The 15,723-nt window shown below is 35.5% G+C and overlaps 1 protein-coding gene across 2 annotated transcripts in view; it reads right to left on the minus strand.

Annotated features, from left to right (window-relative positions):
* MDN1 (midasin AAA ATPase 1) overlaps positions 1-15,723 on the minus strand; it is a 214,461-nt gene that overhangs the window by 156,921 nt on the left and 41,817 nt on the right. For both annotated transcript variants that reach the window (XM_007484319.3, XM_007484318.3), the window contains exons 8-10: positions 9,601-9,704; positions 7,772-7,886; positions 1,318-1,511 (exon numbers count right to left, since the gene is read on the minus strand). In XM_007484319.3, coding sequence (XP_007484381.2) covers positions 1,318-1,511; positions 7,772-7,886; positions 9,601-9,704 — 413 coding nt within the window. The remainder of the gene's footprint in view (positions 1-1,317; positions 1,512-7,771; positions 7,887-9,600; positions 9,705-15,723) is intronic.

Here is a 15,723-nt window from a genome sequence, read left to right on the forward strand (position 1 = left end):
AATGGGAATCTTAGTTGTATGTTTTTAGGAGAATGAAACAATAGTAAATTATTTGAATATAAAGTACTTGACAAATATGGAATCAAAAACATTTTTAACAGGAGAATTTGAACAACCAAATACTAGGCAACTGGTAGCTTTAGAGAGGGATGGTCATATAACTGGAAACAAAGGTGACAAAGATAATTTGCCTCCCAATTTTAATTTAGGAAAGGCTTTGTTCCCTGGCTTTAAGATAAAGACAAAACTAATAGCATAGTTTTTAATTCCTTTCTAGTCCAATAGGCTGCAACACCCACAACTCTCAAAGAGTACACCATAAACAATGAGAGAAGCAACATGGAGTTTTGCAAAGAGCCCTGGATTTGGAGAAGACTTAAATGTGTATACAGACTCTCCTACTAACTCGAGAATAACTGTGGACAAATGATTTCAACTTTCTGTTTTCAGAACATGTTGTGTTGACCCATAAAATGAAGGGATTAAGACTAATTCTACAGTACATAATCATTTCTGCATCTTGGTCTAGTGAAGCCTATGGACCCTTTGTCAGAAAGTTTTTAACAAATGGTAAATTTGTTTTGCTAAATTTTAGTTAGAGGATAGATAAAATAAAGTAGTAATTATTCCTCCCATCCAAATTCAAGGACCTCCTCAAATCTAAAGACTTCTTAAAACCAGGGGCAGCTGGGTAGCTCAGTGGATTGAGAGTCAGACTTAGAGAGGGGAGGTCCTAGGTTCAAATCTGGCCTCAGACACTTCCCAGCTATGTGACCCTGGGCAAGTCACTTGACCCCCATTGCCTAGCCCTTACCACTCTTCTGCCTTGGAGCCAAAACACAGTATTGACTCCAAGAAGGAAGGTAAGCATTAAAAAAAAAAAAGACTTCTTAAACTACCCCTGTGCAGGTTGAAAATTCCTGGACTAGACAATCTCTAAGGTTGCAATGGCCTAATTTCTGTTGGGACAAATGTGGGACTAGCTATAGCAACAAAAAAGTACACAAAAAGAAATTTTATATCTCATACTATTACTCAAAGGCTAGGAAAGAATAAATAGTAGTTACCTCCATGATCTTAACAACAGACTAAAAAAGTCTTAAATAATAAAATTATCTTCATCATGCATTCCCTATAAGGAATTATAGATCTGCAAAAGGGATGTAGTTACCCATAACACAGAAAGGAAAAAGAAGTGGCAGAATTTCATATACTGATCCCAGTTCTGTCCCATAAGACAGATAAAGTTCTGTCCCATAAGAAATTTACATAAAATATTTCTGTGTCTTAATTGTCCAATTAAACCACATTCAATACCGTAGAGATAATTCTCTTCCTTCAAGGCTTAGATTTTTGTCATCTCCTCTGGCTTCTGAGATATCCATAGGTACTTCTTCATTTCCATTGTAGTTGATACTCTTAGACTGATGTTTGTCTCCAGTAAGTTTTAAATATATATCTAACAGATGATCAGTTGCAGATGACAGGCTGGGGTACTTGTTCTGAAGAACCTGACATTTGAAGAAGAAAAAAGAGAGCATATATTTCTAAAAAAACTTAATGACATTGCAAAATGCTCACAAAGAACTCACAGACACATTGTAGATATTTATAAAAGTAAGAATACCAAGAGGCAAGTTTTCTCTATCTTAAATCTTTCATTCTTCCCATTATAATAAAACTTCCTCTATCACCAGGAATTCAGTATCTCAGCAACTTCCCCTATCCAAAACTGAGCTATTCAAAAACCACACCTAAAAACTGCAAAGACCATAAAAGCCCCTGAAATGCCAAAATGTCATATATTTTATATCCTAAGACTTATGAAATTATTCATAGCAGAGTATGAGAAGAAGCATATGGTAGGCACATTGACAATAGCTAAAAGAAAGTGCTAACAACAAGGGAAGAGCCAAATAACTATGGAAAGACAACATAACAATTTAGAGCTATTACAAATATGCATAATTTGGGGAAACAACTCACTGCCAAAAAGAGGTTATATTATGGTCTGGATGTGTTTAATATATAGGAATCAATAAATTATCTCAAATTAGCTCTAAGTATATATACAGTGGAGCCACATACTAGTCAGAAAAAGAGCAAAATTAAAACCAAAACTGAGTAATAAAAGACATGGCAAGCAAAGAAAAAATGTTTTGAAAACTTTTAATGCTGAAAATTGGAAATTAAAAAATATATATCTATACAGACTATCATCCTTTCTTGGTTGTTTGTTATAAAACAATCACCACAATAATGAGACCAAGAGGGTAGAAACCACATCAGTTTACCACATCATACAAATTCATAATATCCTAGACAATCTAATTAAGCAAGTAATCAGTAAGCATTTATTACTGACTTACTATGTGCCAGGTATTGTACTAATCATTATGGATATATAAGCAAAAGCAAAAGGGGCAGCTTGGTGGCTCAGTGGATTGAGAGCCAGGTCTACAGAGGGGAGATCTTGGATTCAACTCTGGCCTCAGATACTTCCTAGCTATGTGACCCTAGGCAAGTCACTTTACCCCCATTGCCTAGCTCTTACTATTCCTCTGCCTTGGAACCAATACTTAAATCTCAATTGTAAGACAAAAAGTGAAAATTTAAAAAGAAAAAAAGACAAAAACAAAGACAGTCCTTGCCCTCAGGGAGCTTATCCTAAAAGTAGAGGCAACAGGTACAGTTTACAGGTATAGATTGGAGTAAGAGGAAGAGACATGGGGAGAGAGAAAGAAAGACAGACAAAGAGAAAGAGGCAAAATATCAACAAAGCAATAGAAAAGAAGTCACTAGCAGTTTGGAGGACCAGGAAAGACCTACAAAGGATGTCACTTAAACTGGAAAAGGAAAGATCTGCTATAATAGGCTGCATTTAACTAGAATGTGAAGAGGCAGAGAAACAGCATTGCAGGCATGGGAGACAACTAATTAGTACAAAGGCACAGAGATGGGAAATGGAAAACTGCATCTGAAGAACAGCCAGGCAGTCTGGCATGGTTGGACATAAGAATCTTGAGAGAGGAAGAATGAGTAAAAAGATTGGAAAGATATAAGGATCAAAGTTGTACTTAATGGTTAAAAAAAAATGATCCCTAAAGCAACAAGGATACCCCGAGTTTATTTAACAGTAGAGTAACATGATCCAACATACCTTTCAAGAATATCACATTGGTAGTTAGGTAGAGGATGAACTAAAGAGGGAAGAGACTCAAAACAAAGACTAATTAATTAGAGTTGAAGACTACAATAATCCAGGTAGGAGGTGAAGCTGACCTGAACTGGGGATGGCAGTTATGTGAGAGGAGGGAATATATAAAATGTATGTTCTGAAGTTAGAAAAAATATTTAGCAACCATGAGCTAAACAGGACAAGTATAAGCAGGGAATTAAAAATGTTAAGGTTACAAACCAGGTGACAGGATGACCAGAGGTGCCTAATAAAGGAGAAAAGAGGGTTCAGGGCAGCAGGAGAAAGGGAAATGAGTTCTCTTCTAGCTGTGTTGAGTTTGAAATGCTTATAGGACATCTAGTGCAAAATATTTAATAACAATAATAGCTAAAGCTCAAGAGAGACTAGAGCTAGATTATATAGAACTGAAAATCAACTGCATAAAGAGAAGTGAACCAAACATAGCTGATAACATCATTAAATGAGAGGCCAAAGAGAAAACACAATAGATCCAGGTTAAAACAGTTTGCAACAGAAATATCAACAGATTTTTTTCCATCTTTCCCAAGATAGTTGTCTTTAAATATTCTTTGACCATCAGACTTAACTGACTCTCTTTCCAAACTTTCAGTCTATTTGTTATTCTTTCCATCACTTCTCATCGTTTTATGGAGGGATAACTCCCATAATCTTCTACTATATTCTTCATGCCGAATGGTTGCTATCCTGGGCTGAAGGCAAACTCAAAATGAGACAGCAGCACAAGTGATATTCCAAAAGTTAATGTGACCTTCAGCCATCTGAAGAAAAGATAAAACTTCTAGTAATAAGAATAATAACTAATACTTGGGGCAGCTATATAGTGCAATGGATAGCATGCTAGGACTGGAGTCAAAAATACTCATCTTCCTTTGTTTAAATCTGGCCTCAGACACTCATCGTGTGTCCCTAGACAAATCACTTAACCCTCTGTGCCTCAGTTTCTTCATCTGAGCAGGATAAGGAAATGGCTAAACACCCCAGTATCTTTGCCAAGAATATCTTGATTGGCAAGGTCAAGAAGAGTCAGACAAGACTAAAAACAACTGATCTGAACTTCCAGTAATAATAGCTGGTGATTCCTCTGTACCATGAAAGATCAGATCACACTTGGAATAATGTGGTACTCCAGTTTAGGAAGGACAATAATGTTGGACAGCATCCAGAAGTGGGAAACCAGGATGATGGAACACCTGTGGTCCATTTCATAAATTGGAGAAGGAACTGAGGATATTTAGTCAGGAAAACTCAGGGGGGACACAATAGCTGCCTCCAACTATGTGAAGGGCTCTCATATGGAAGAGACTTGTGCTATTTGGTCTATTTGGTTCCAGAACAGGCCAGGAGCCGTGGATGGAAGTGGCAAAGAAGCAAATTTAGATTTTAAGTCAGAAAGCTTCACCAAATTAGAGCGTATTAAAAGTGGAATTTGAGCTGCCTAAAGATGCAATGGATACATCCTCCTGGAAATTTTCAAGTCAAGACTAGAAAGCCATTCATTGGATATTTTACAGTAGGGATTCTTTTCATGTATATATTTCTTTCATAATTATACCATTCCAGAGGACCCTTCCAATTCTTTAATTCTATTATTCTGTTATTCTCAGTGTATATATCAATCTGATATAAATATACATCAATTACTTGGAGATAAAACAATTTTATTTTATATCATATAAACACATTTTAAATATTTTCCCATCAGTTCATTTTCATTTAATTTTAGAGACTGCTTTTGGTTATAAAATTTTTTTAGCTTTTTATAATCAAATCCCATCAATTTTAGTGCTTTCTAATTTGTTAAAAATTTCTCATCTTTTAATGGACAAAAAGACTTGTACAAAAATATTCATAGCTGCGCTCTTTGTGGTGGCCAAAAACTGGAAAACGAGGGGATGCCCATCAATTGGGGAATGGCTGAGCAAATTGTGGTATATGTTGGTGATGGAATACTATTGTGCTAAAAGGAATAATAAAGTAGAGGAATTCCATGGAGACTGGAACAAACTCCAGGAAGTGATGCAGAGCAAGAGGAGCAGAACCAGGAGAACATTGTACACAGAGACTAATACACTGTGGTATAATTGAACGTAATGGACTTCTCCATTAGTGGCGGTGTAATGTCCCTGAACAACTTGCAGGGATCTAGGAGAAAAAAACACTATTCATAAGCAAAGGATAAACTATGGGAGTAGAAACACCGAGGAAGAGCAACTGCCTGAATATAGCGGATGAGGGGACATGACAGAGGAGAGACTCTAAATGAACACTCTAATGCAAATATTATCAACATAGCAATGGGTTCAAATCAAGAAAACATGTAATGCCCAGTGGATTTACGCGTCGGCTATCGGGGGTGGGGGGGAGGAAAAGAAAATGATCTGTGTCTTTAATGAATAATGCTTGGAAATGATCAAATAAAATATAAAATTTTAAAAAATTTAAAAAAAATTTCTCATCTTTCTATTGCTAAGATAAATGTATTATTCTTTTCTTAAACCCCTAACTCAATGGTTCAGCATAAGTTTGTCATGGCATATAATATGATATATATTAAAAAAAACAAACACTTTCTTGCCATTCAGATTTCACAAGTTATTTTTTTCTTTACCCTTATCTTTTTTGTCTCAGTAACAACTCTAAGAGAGAAGAGCAAGGATTAGGGAAATGGAGTTACTTACCCAGGTTCTCCCCCCAACTCCAGACCTGGCTCTATGCACTGTGCCATCTAACTACCCCTTCATAATAATTTTTAATAAATTACATGTTCCATTCCTTATTGTTTTTTCAATGTCAGCATATCAAAGATTAATCCAGTGATTCTTTACATTTTTTTTCCTCTGGATGTTCCAAGCAGTCTAATGAAGCCTACTGACTACTTAGAATATTTCTGAATGCGTAAGATGAAAAAAACATAGAATTAAAAAGAAAACCTGATAAGTTTTATAACTTATATAAGTACATATATGTTTTAGAATTCATGGAAGGAAAAAAATAAGCATTTCAATAGATCCATTATGTGCTAGGCACTGATTAAGTGCCTTTTTAAAAAACTCTTACCTTCTGTTGTTTTTTCAATTCTAAGATAATAGACTGGTACGGGTAGATAATTGGGGTAAAGTGACTTGCCCAGAGTCACATAGCTAGGAAGTATCTGAGGCCAAATTTTAATCCAAGTCCTCTAGATCTGGTTCTCTATCCATAGTGCTACCTAGCAGCCTCTGGTTAAAAGTGCTTTTTTACAAATAGTACCGTAGGATTGATTTTTAATACGCAATGATTTTGATTTCTGGGTTCCCTATTCTGCTCTGCTAAACTAAGCAATTTATATTATAATCTCTGTTAGATGTTCTGAAATTTAGTAAGGCTAGAATCTCCATCGTTTTCTTTTTCATAGATTTTGATAACTTTATTGTTGTTCCATGTTGAGTTAATTTGTAATTTACACACTTCTTGGAAATAAGCAATTGGTATTTTTATTGACGGTGCATCAAATCTATTAATGAAGTATAGATTTTTACTAAATTTGCCTGACCTCATCCTGAACAACCTCTCTATCCCTCCAATTGTTCTGTCAATATAATTTGAAGTAGAATTTATGTCCTGATAAATTAATAACAAAATATTTGGTATATTTTATAGCAAAAAAAGGAATTTTTCTTTATTAAGTTTCTCTTGATTGTGCTGGTGATACATAGAAATGATGATGAGAACTTTCTTTTCTGGGTCTTCTGTTGTTGTAGCTACTGTGGAAGAGAAGGGGTACAGTACTTACAGAGACAACTGTCATCCCATGTCTCCATAAGAATGGCCTCCGTGAATGATGGCTGCATAAGCTATCTGGAAACAAGCATGAGTAGTACATAGGATACCTTGATGCCAGGATTCTCGTACTTACATGCCCATAGATGGCACCAAGGTGGTGAAGGAAAGGAGGGGTCTCTGCTACACCAGGGTTGGTCCCCTCAGGGATGGATGTAGGGGTTCGTGTTCTAGAACACCCAATATCCATAGGGTTTAAGGGCTCAGGGTTCTGATTTATGTTAGGGTCTGAGAGAAAGCTGGGACAGTGGCTTTTTAGGGGATGCCACTTTTATCTCTCTTCCTCTGGGTGCCATGCTCTGTCAACTAAGTCCCTTTTCCAATAACAAAGCATAAAATGCAACAATATGTTCTTACTACTTGATTTCTAAAGAGCTGGATTTAAGAATTTACTTCACACAGGTGTGCCAAATATCCTATTTTTCCACTAATATTTAATTACATACCATCTTAATTTAAAAGTCACCCCCAAAGAGCAGCTAAATGTTTCATCAGATAAAGAGCAAGGCCTGGATATGGGAAGTCCTGAGTTCATATTTGCCTTTAGACACTTCCTAGCTATGAGACCCTAGTCAAATCACTTAATTCCAATTGCTCAGCCCTTACCACTCTTCTGCCTTGGAACCAACACTTAAGATTAATTCTAAAACAAAAAGTAAGGGTATAAAGAAAAAAAAGGAAGTCACTGACAGCTAACAGATAATGAGGTATTAGTTAAAAATGTAAGCATACTTCTTTCAGTTCTGTCTTATCCATGTTCTCCAGGTGAATTCTGGTCCAATATTTGTCTAGCAAAATAGCATGGCTATTGTGTGGTCGGTACCAGTTTCCTGCACAGCCAAACAACCTAAAGGATAAAATAAAAACCACAAAGTCATATAAGCCAGCATATTTAGTCAAATCTTATGATGTGGTTCAAGTTATCAAGTTTAATCTTCAGTTCGAGAACATGTAGATTTATCTCAAGGCTTCATTATCAATTTTCCCCCCCTTTGAAAACTACATGATTCAAAATGTTAACAATATTTTTACCTTTAAGTCTAGAATTAAATTTAGTTAGCAGAATGGCAAAATATAATATCAAACTCAAACTGAAGAGGTGTCCAAGTGAAAATAGGCACTTCAATTCAATAATTGGTCATATACAATTAGGGTCACAAAACTGATCATACATTCTGACCCAGATATTACACCTTTAAGACATTAATCCTAAAAATGTCACAAAAATGGTTAATGAGGGTAAAAGAGGCTCTCACTCTAAAAAATATATAGATATTTGCAATATATTTGCAATATAAAAAAATATGGAAACAACCTCAAGTATAATGGTTATGTAAAATATGACAAATTAATAGAAAAGAATGGTTTGGTTACCCAAAAACAGAAAATTAGTAACATAAAGAAATGCAGAAGGTCCCACACAAGTTGACATAAAGGAAAATCAATACAAGAACTGAATACAACTGCATCTGCAAAATAAATAAATAAAATTTAAAATGCAGCACAGGATAATAAAACCTCAAACTTCAAAAGGGAAAAAGACTAAATAGATTTTTGCTTGTCTGTTACTCATTAATTCATTTGACTTAATTTGTTCAACACTAAGAATTCGTTATGAGAGGTAGCATGATTAAAAAGGTAAAGGACTGTTTTGAAACCTCAGGTTTAGGTCCTACCTCTAACACACATTAACAGAGGGACCATGGACAAGTAAATTAACCTCTCAGTGCCTCCATGAAATGCATTAAGTCTCTAAGACCATTAAAAAGGAGTTTCTGTGGGCAGCTAGGTAGCTCAGTGGTTTGAGAAACAGAAGGTACTGGGTTTAAATCTAACCTTAGATACTTCCTAGCTATGTGACCTTGGACAAGTCACTTAACCTTCAATGCCTAGCCCTTTCTGCTCTTCTGCCTTGGAGCTAATAAATAGTATTGATTCTAAGATGAAAAGTAAGGGTTAAAAAAAAGATTTTTTTTTTTAAAAGGAGTTACTCATCTGCATCAAAAAGCTTCCATAGAAAAATAGGCAACTCTCTAGACTAAAAATTGCAAAGAGTTTCTATATTGAAAACAACTTTGCCCAGTGCGTCTACAGTGTCAAACTACAATCCCTCTCTTCTCTATTCTGACATAAGGCAGTCCTAGAAGTAGGCAATGAAAGGGCTTCTGTGTCATACTGTAAAAACAGAAATGCATAGATACTCAACCTTTCAAATATATAATGAACAACTGTGCTTCTTTTTATTCTTTAATTTTTTCAACTTACTTGAATCCTAAATACTATTGTTAATGATTGTTAACTAATTGTTAATTCTAAAAGTGAATTTCATTTGATTACTATTTAATGAAGTAGTATTCTATAAATTGATATTCTGGCTCAAACATAGTTTGGACACAAAAGCAAAAAGCAAAAAGATGCTATTTATCACAAATACTCCTCTCAAATTCTTTTGGAATTGTGCTATAGGCATCAAGTGTAGTACTTTTCAACTAAGAATTCAAAACTGACTCCTCGTGAAAAAAAAAATCAAGATTTCAAACAGAATTCTTAACAACGCCTACCTTCTGGTTGCAAAGAATTGAAATCCAGGAGCCACTTTAAGACAATCACCACGACCAGGAATTAGAAGTTCTCGATTTTCCAAAAGAGGAATTAGAACAGAAATCTAAGAAAGAAAAGTCAGTTACTAAAGCTTTCAGAAGATATAAACACAAAAAGAAACTAGGACAAGAAAAATACACTTACCAAGTCAGATACTCATTTGGGCAAACAAAATACAGACCAAAAATCTGAGCTAGTCTCAACCATCTCTAGATAAGACACTAAAGCTCATATACACATGAATACAAATCATATTATTTCTGGCTCACCAATATTCTGGTAGGCAGCAGCATTCCATAAATGACTAGTAACTTTTAAAGTGAGAAAGTATATGTAACACTTTAAGCTGGTAAAATGATATATTTTATAATATAGTTATACAAAAACTGCTTTCCCCCCATTCTGAAGAAGATATATACGTATGTATATATTAAAAAAAAAATCACTTAACCTTATTCCCAATTCACTCTTAAATGCTTAAAATAGCATGACAATGAATAGAATCCTGACCTAAACCCAGTTTTCATATTTTTAAAATGTGAATAATCCTATTTTTAGTACATACAGTTTTGCAAGGCTCAGATGAGACAGCAAATATAAAGGAAAAGACTTTTTAATATGATGTTTTTACAGACCTTAGAAGAATTAAATAACAACAACAAAACATTTACATAATACTTTACAAAAGGTTTCCAAAGTGCTTTACAAATATTATTCTCAACTGATCCTCCCAACAATCCTGAAAGGTAGGTATTGTTATCATCCCCATTTTACAGATGAGCAAACCAAGGCAGCCAGAGAAGAGCTCTCTGGGTCATAAATTAGTAAATATCTGAGAGTGAAACTAAACTTGGACCTTCCTGACTTCAGGCCCACTGCTCTCTCCATTGCTCCACTAACTCCATCTTACCCTATATCAAAACCGTTATTCTTTCCTCAGCCATCTTCAGTAGTTCACTTTACAATGAACAACATAGTCTAAAACTTCACTGAGAGGACTGAGGCACCAACATGAACTTCCAGCGTCCCACTTTCTTTTACTCAAAACTGTTTGACTTCATGATCCAATTCTACATATTCCATATTAATACTAATCTTTCCACAATACCAAAATCCTCCAGCACATTGTTGTAAAGGTAATTTCCTGGTCGCTCATGCTTCTTCATTCTCTCTCCCTCTCTCCACTGGCTCCTTCTTAATATTCTTATGAATAAGTTTCATTCTAGCTATGCTTAAAAAAAAATCCTCCTTTCATTGTTCTAATTTATTATCTTCCTCCAACTCTCTCCCAGGCTCACATCTCTCCCTCCCAAACACCATAATTCTGCCAAAGGCAACACAATTCTTCCAGTCTCTCAAATTCATAACCTCTTATAATCTACAACTATCCCCTCTCCCTTATCCCACACTATAAAACTTGGTACTAAACCTCACTCTCATCCAATCCCTTTATTCTACTTACACAACCACCACCTTAGTTCAGAGCTCATCAGCTCTTGACTGAACTGAAACAATGCCCTCCTGCTCCTAACATCCTCTCTTCATCAACACCTTGTATTTATTCTATAAATACTTATAAATATCCATGTGACCCTGATAGGATCTAAGTTCACAGAGAGTAGGAATAATGTTCTTGTAGCCTAAGAAGTAGCTAGAGTATATAGTAAGCATTTAATACTTATTGTCTATCCAGCTCCCACTCCACTAACTCTTCCCATTCACTAACTTTATAAAACTATTTACACCTAATGCCTCTACTTCCTCACTACCCACTTTAGTTGGCAAAATGCCTATCTGTGTCTACCCCTTACAATCTAGCCCATCACATTCTACTGAATTTGCTCTCTCAAATGCAATTTTCATTACCAAATCTAATTGTGTTTCTCATTCCTCATCCTCCTTGACATCTGTAAAATATTTGGCGCTACTGTTGATCCTGGTCTCCTCCTCTCTTTTCCCTTGGTTTCAGTCACTACACTCTCTTGGCTCTCCTCCTAACTTATTATCCCCTTTCCTGTCTATATCCATTGTCCTTACCCTTTAAGGTGCTTATCCTAAAGGATGTCTTTGTCATTCTCTCTATTCTCTAGCTGATAAACTCATTCACTCCTATGACTTCAGCAGATAGATTGGTCTTTTGGTATACCGACCCATGACCTCCAAAATTGCTTGCCTACATTCCTTCATTACATCATATTGAGCTCTGTCATTCATGTCAATGTCATATCTTTCTGGCCAGGGTACTAATAGAGGGTCTGATCTTGAGCTGGAAGACTTCCAGATAGATGACTCCTATATCTCCATTTTGTAGAGACCATCTGTGGACATTACACCTGGGATTCCTGTTTCTGGCTCACCAAGGACTCTTTGTGAGATATTGATCCCCTGTTGGACTTGCCTTTAAATAACTTAGGTTTTAGTCTAGTATAAGTCAGATATTGTTTATTTAGTGGGTAAAAGAATTCAGGTTTCACCCTTTCCCATTTCCCTTTCCTTCATCCATTCTATGTTGAATAAAATCAATATTTATGTTTTTCCCTCTGTATTACTTTCCTTCCCCCATCCAAATTATATATACTTTTAACAGTTGATGAGCCAGCTATGACTTGGAGTCCATAAAGAAAAAAGCCGCAACCTTTGTGAACAAACCCAATCTTGTAATCAAAGAGATAAGAAGGCTATAGACATATTTGACCATGATTATAACAATTTTGCACTATTAATGAACTATAAACAAAAAGGAAATGTAATGAATTTATAGAGGAGACAAGATCAGACACTCTATTAGTACCCTGGCCAGAAAGATATGACATTGACATGAATGATAGAGCTCAATATGATGTAATGAAGGAATGTAGACAAGCAATTTTGGAGGTCATGAGTCGGTATACCAAAAGACCAAATGCTTGGTCAAAATTTGAAGGAATAAAGCAAAAGCCCACATAAACACCAACATCATTTTTAGATTGTATCACTAAGGCTGCCAAGACATATCTTAATATGGATGTCCTTGAAGAGGGGACAATTTCCCATATAAAAAGGGTCTTTGAAAAAAATGTCATACCAAAAATTAAACTATTCTTTAAAAATAATTATCCTGATTCGGAGGAAATGGAGCTGAAAGACATTAGGTGAACGGCAACATATTTGACCACGGATAATAATGAAAAATATGAAGACAGAGATACAGCAATGGAAGACCTTAAAAGAAGCTTAGGGAAGTAAAACGTAAAGCTAAAGAAAGCGAAATAAAAGAGGTTAAGGCAGTGGCTGCATTAAGATCACAGAAGCCTAATAATAATTATTATTTTAAGCCAGGAGATAGAAGATCAGGTCCACAATGTCGTTTCCTCTGTAACAGGGTCGGCCAGTTTGTAAAAGAATGCAGGTATAGAGGACAGTTTGCAAGGCAAATGAACAGATAGGGATGACTTAATAGGAATAATAATTGGAATAATAACTATAATAATAATAACAATAATGGACGGAATAATAACTACTCAAGAAAAAATAATAGAAATGTGTGTCAAAATGCCTATTGCCAAGGACCACAAGCACCAGACCTCAACACCATGCAGGACTAGGTTAAGTCTGGAGCAAGGCCTAAATATAGTCTCAGGTAGTTAAGGGTATCAGAGCAAAGGTGCATGTTCTTTATGAAGGTTTCCCCAATGTACTTCTGTAATTAAATCAAGGGATAATGAATTGAGAGTAAATGAAAGTGAGTGTAATGGTAATAAGATTAATGAAGACATAGATGAATTGATTGAGTCAAATAATAATATAATTAGTTAATAATTGTAAGGAAAAAGGATATTGTTATATAAAATTAGCAGAAAATTCTAATGAATGTAAAATAAGGGAAAATAGTGAAGAATATAAACTGGATAATGATAATGAGATTGTAAATTAGACCAATGTTACCAAGATGGAGAGTATAAGGACAAAGGATAGTAGTGAGAAAGCTGATGATGGAGTTTAAGATGCAAAATCCTGGTAATATCATGTAGTTCAAGCAAATGTTAACTTAGATGTTCGGGAAATTGCTGAGCTTTGTACTGATGTTACTGTGCTAGCACCAGTATTAGAAACATTTCAACCTCCAAACAGTACACAACCATATGTGTATCTGTGACTATAGGTGAGCAGATATATTATCTTTTGGTTGATACTAGAGCCAGTAAATCAGTTTTGCAAAATCTTCCCAAGAATTATAGAGCCGTACATACAACGGAAGTAATAGAAGCTATTGGAAAACCAGAGAGAGTAGCAAAATTACAACCTAAAATGATTACTTTAGGTCCTTTATCTGTGGAGCATGCATTTCTTTGTATGCCAGATTGTCCCATGAATCTTTTAGGTAGGGATTTATTATGTAAATTATGAGCAACAATCCAATGTACTAATACTGGTAATATCTCATTACCTCTACCAGAAGAATCTCTGAAAGCTTTTCCATTGCTGCTCTTAAATTCAGTAAGTGCAGAGGATAACTTGGATTCAATCTATCCTATACCTGAGGATATCCCTGAAGATTTATAGACAAAGTCTTCCACAGATGTAGGTCTATCGAAATCAGCTACCTTGTGTACCTCAATATCCCTTAAGAAAAGCAACAGAGGGTATAAGACCAATCATTGAATCCCTAATCCAACAAGGGATCATAATACCTTGCTTCTCAGAATATAATAAACCTATACTTCCAATCAAACATTTAAGGAAAGTAATATAGTGCATTTTCTTGATGATATTCTCCTTGTATCCCTAAATGCTAAAGTGTGTCTCAACAAGAGCAAGATTCTTTTGCTAGAATTATATAAACGTGGGCATAAAATCTCCCAGGCAAAATTACAGTGGGTTTTACCACGAGTGCAATATCTTAGATTTGTGTTATCAGAGGGTTCCAGAAGTATCACACAGAAAAAAATAGCAAACATTCAAAAACTGAGTGCTCCTAAGACCAAAAGCAACTCAGAGCTGTTCTTGGAATAACTGGTTTCTGTAGGCAATAGATACCTGGGTATAGTGAATTAACAAAGTGTTTAACAGACTTAACCAGGAATAGAGAACCAGAACCTCGGAAACTAAACCTGAACATCTGCAAGCCTTAAGTAAGCTTAAAGAAGTCATTTTATCTGCCCCAGCTTTGGGTATCCCAAACTCTACAAAACCATTTCAACTATTTGTCAATTAAACAAAAGGTATTGCTTCTGGTGTACTGACAGACTTTACGACAAAGTTATCATCCAATTGGATATTATAGATGTCAGCTTGATCCAGTAGCTGCTGGTAGAGTTCCTTGTCTAAGGGGTGTAGCAGCTGCAGCTGTGTTAGTCCAGAAGTCATCAGACTGAGTTTTGGATGTCCATTGACTAAAAATTGTTCGCATCAAATAGAAGCACTAATGAGGAAATTTCATACTCAAGCATATTCAGACCAACAAATATCTAAGTGAAATAATACTCCTAGGTAGTGAAAACATTCAGTTGAGGAAGTATACTGTATTAAATCCAGCTACATTTCTTCCTGATTTGCCAAAGAATGCTGAACTATTACATGAATGTGTAGAAGTAGTAGATCTAGTGGATATGCCTAGGATGGATTTAAAAAACACTCCAATTGAAAATCCAGACTTGGTGTTTTTCACTGATGGTTCTTCATATTTGTGTAATGGAATTAGATGCACAGGTGCTGCAGTTGTCACAGAATTTGAGACACTGTGGTATGGATCATTAACCTTAGTGCTCAAGGGGCAGAGTTAGTCACTTTGAAGCAAGTATGTCTGCTAGCTTATGGTAAAAGTGCAAATATTTATACAGACTCTCGTTATGCATTTTCTACATGTCATGCTAAAGAACAGATTTGAAAACGAGGTTTTATTACTGAATTGGAAAAACCAATTGCTCATGTAGAAATAATAAACTGAATTGTTGGATGTTATCCAAAACCCTAAATAGCTAGCAGTGATCCATTGTAGAAGTCATACTTATGGCAGAGATTCAGTCTCTAAAGGAAATCACAGAGCTGATATAACTGAAAAATTTGCTGCCAGGAATGCTCCATTGTATGTAATGAATTTGTCA

The sequence above is a fragment of the Monodelphis domestica genome, chromosome 2 (assembly GCF_027887165.1).
Source record: "Monodelphis domestica isolate mMonDom1 chromosome 2, mMonDom1.pri, whole genome shotgun sequence".
NCBI lineage: Eukaryota > Metazoa > Chordata > Mammalia > Didelphimorphia > Didelphidae > Monodelphis > Monodelphis domestica.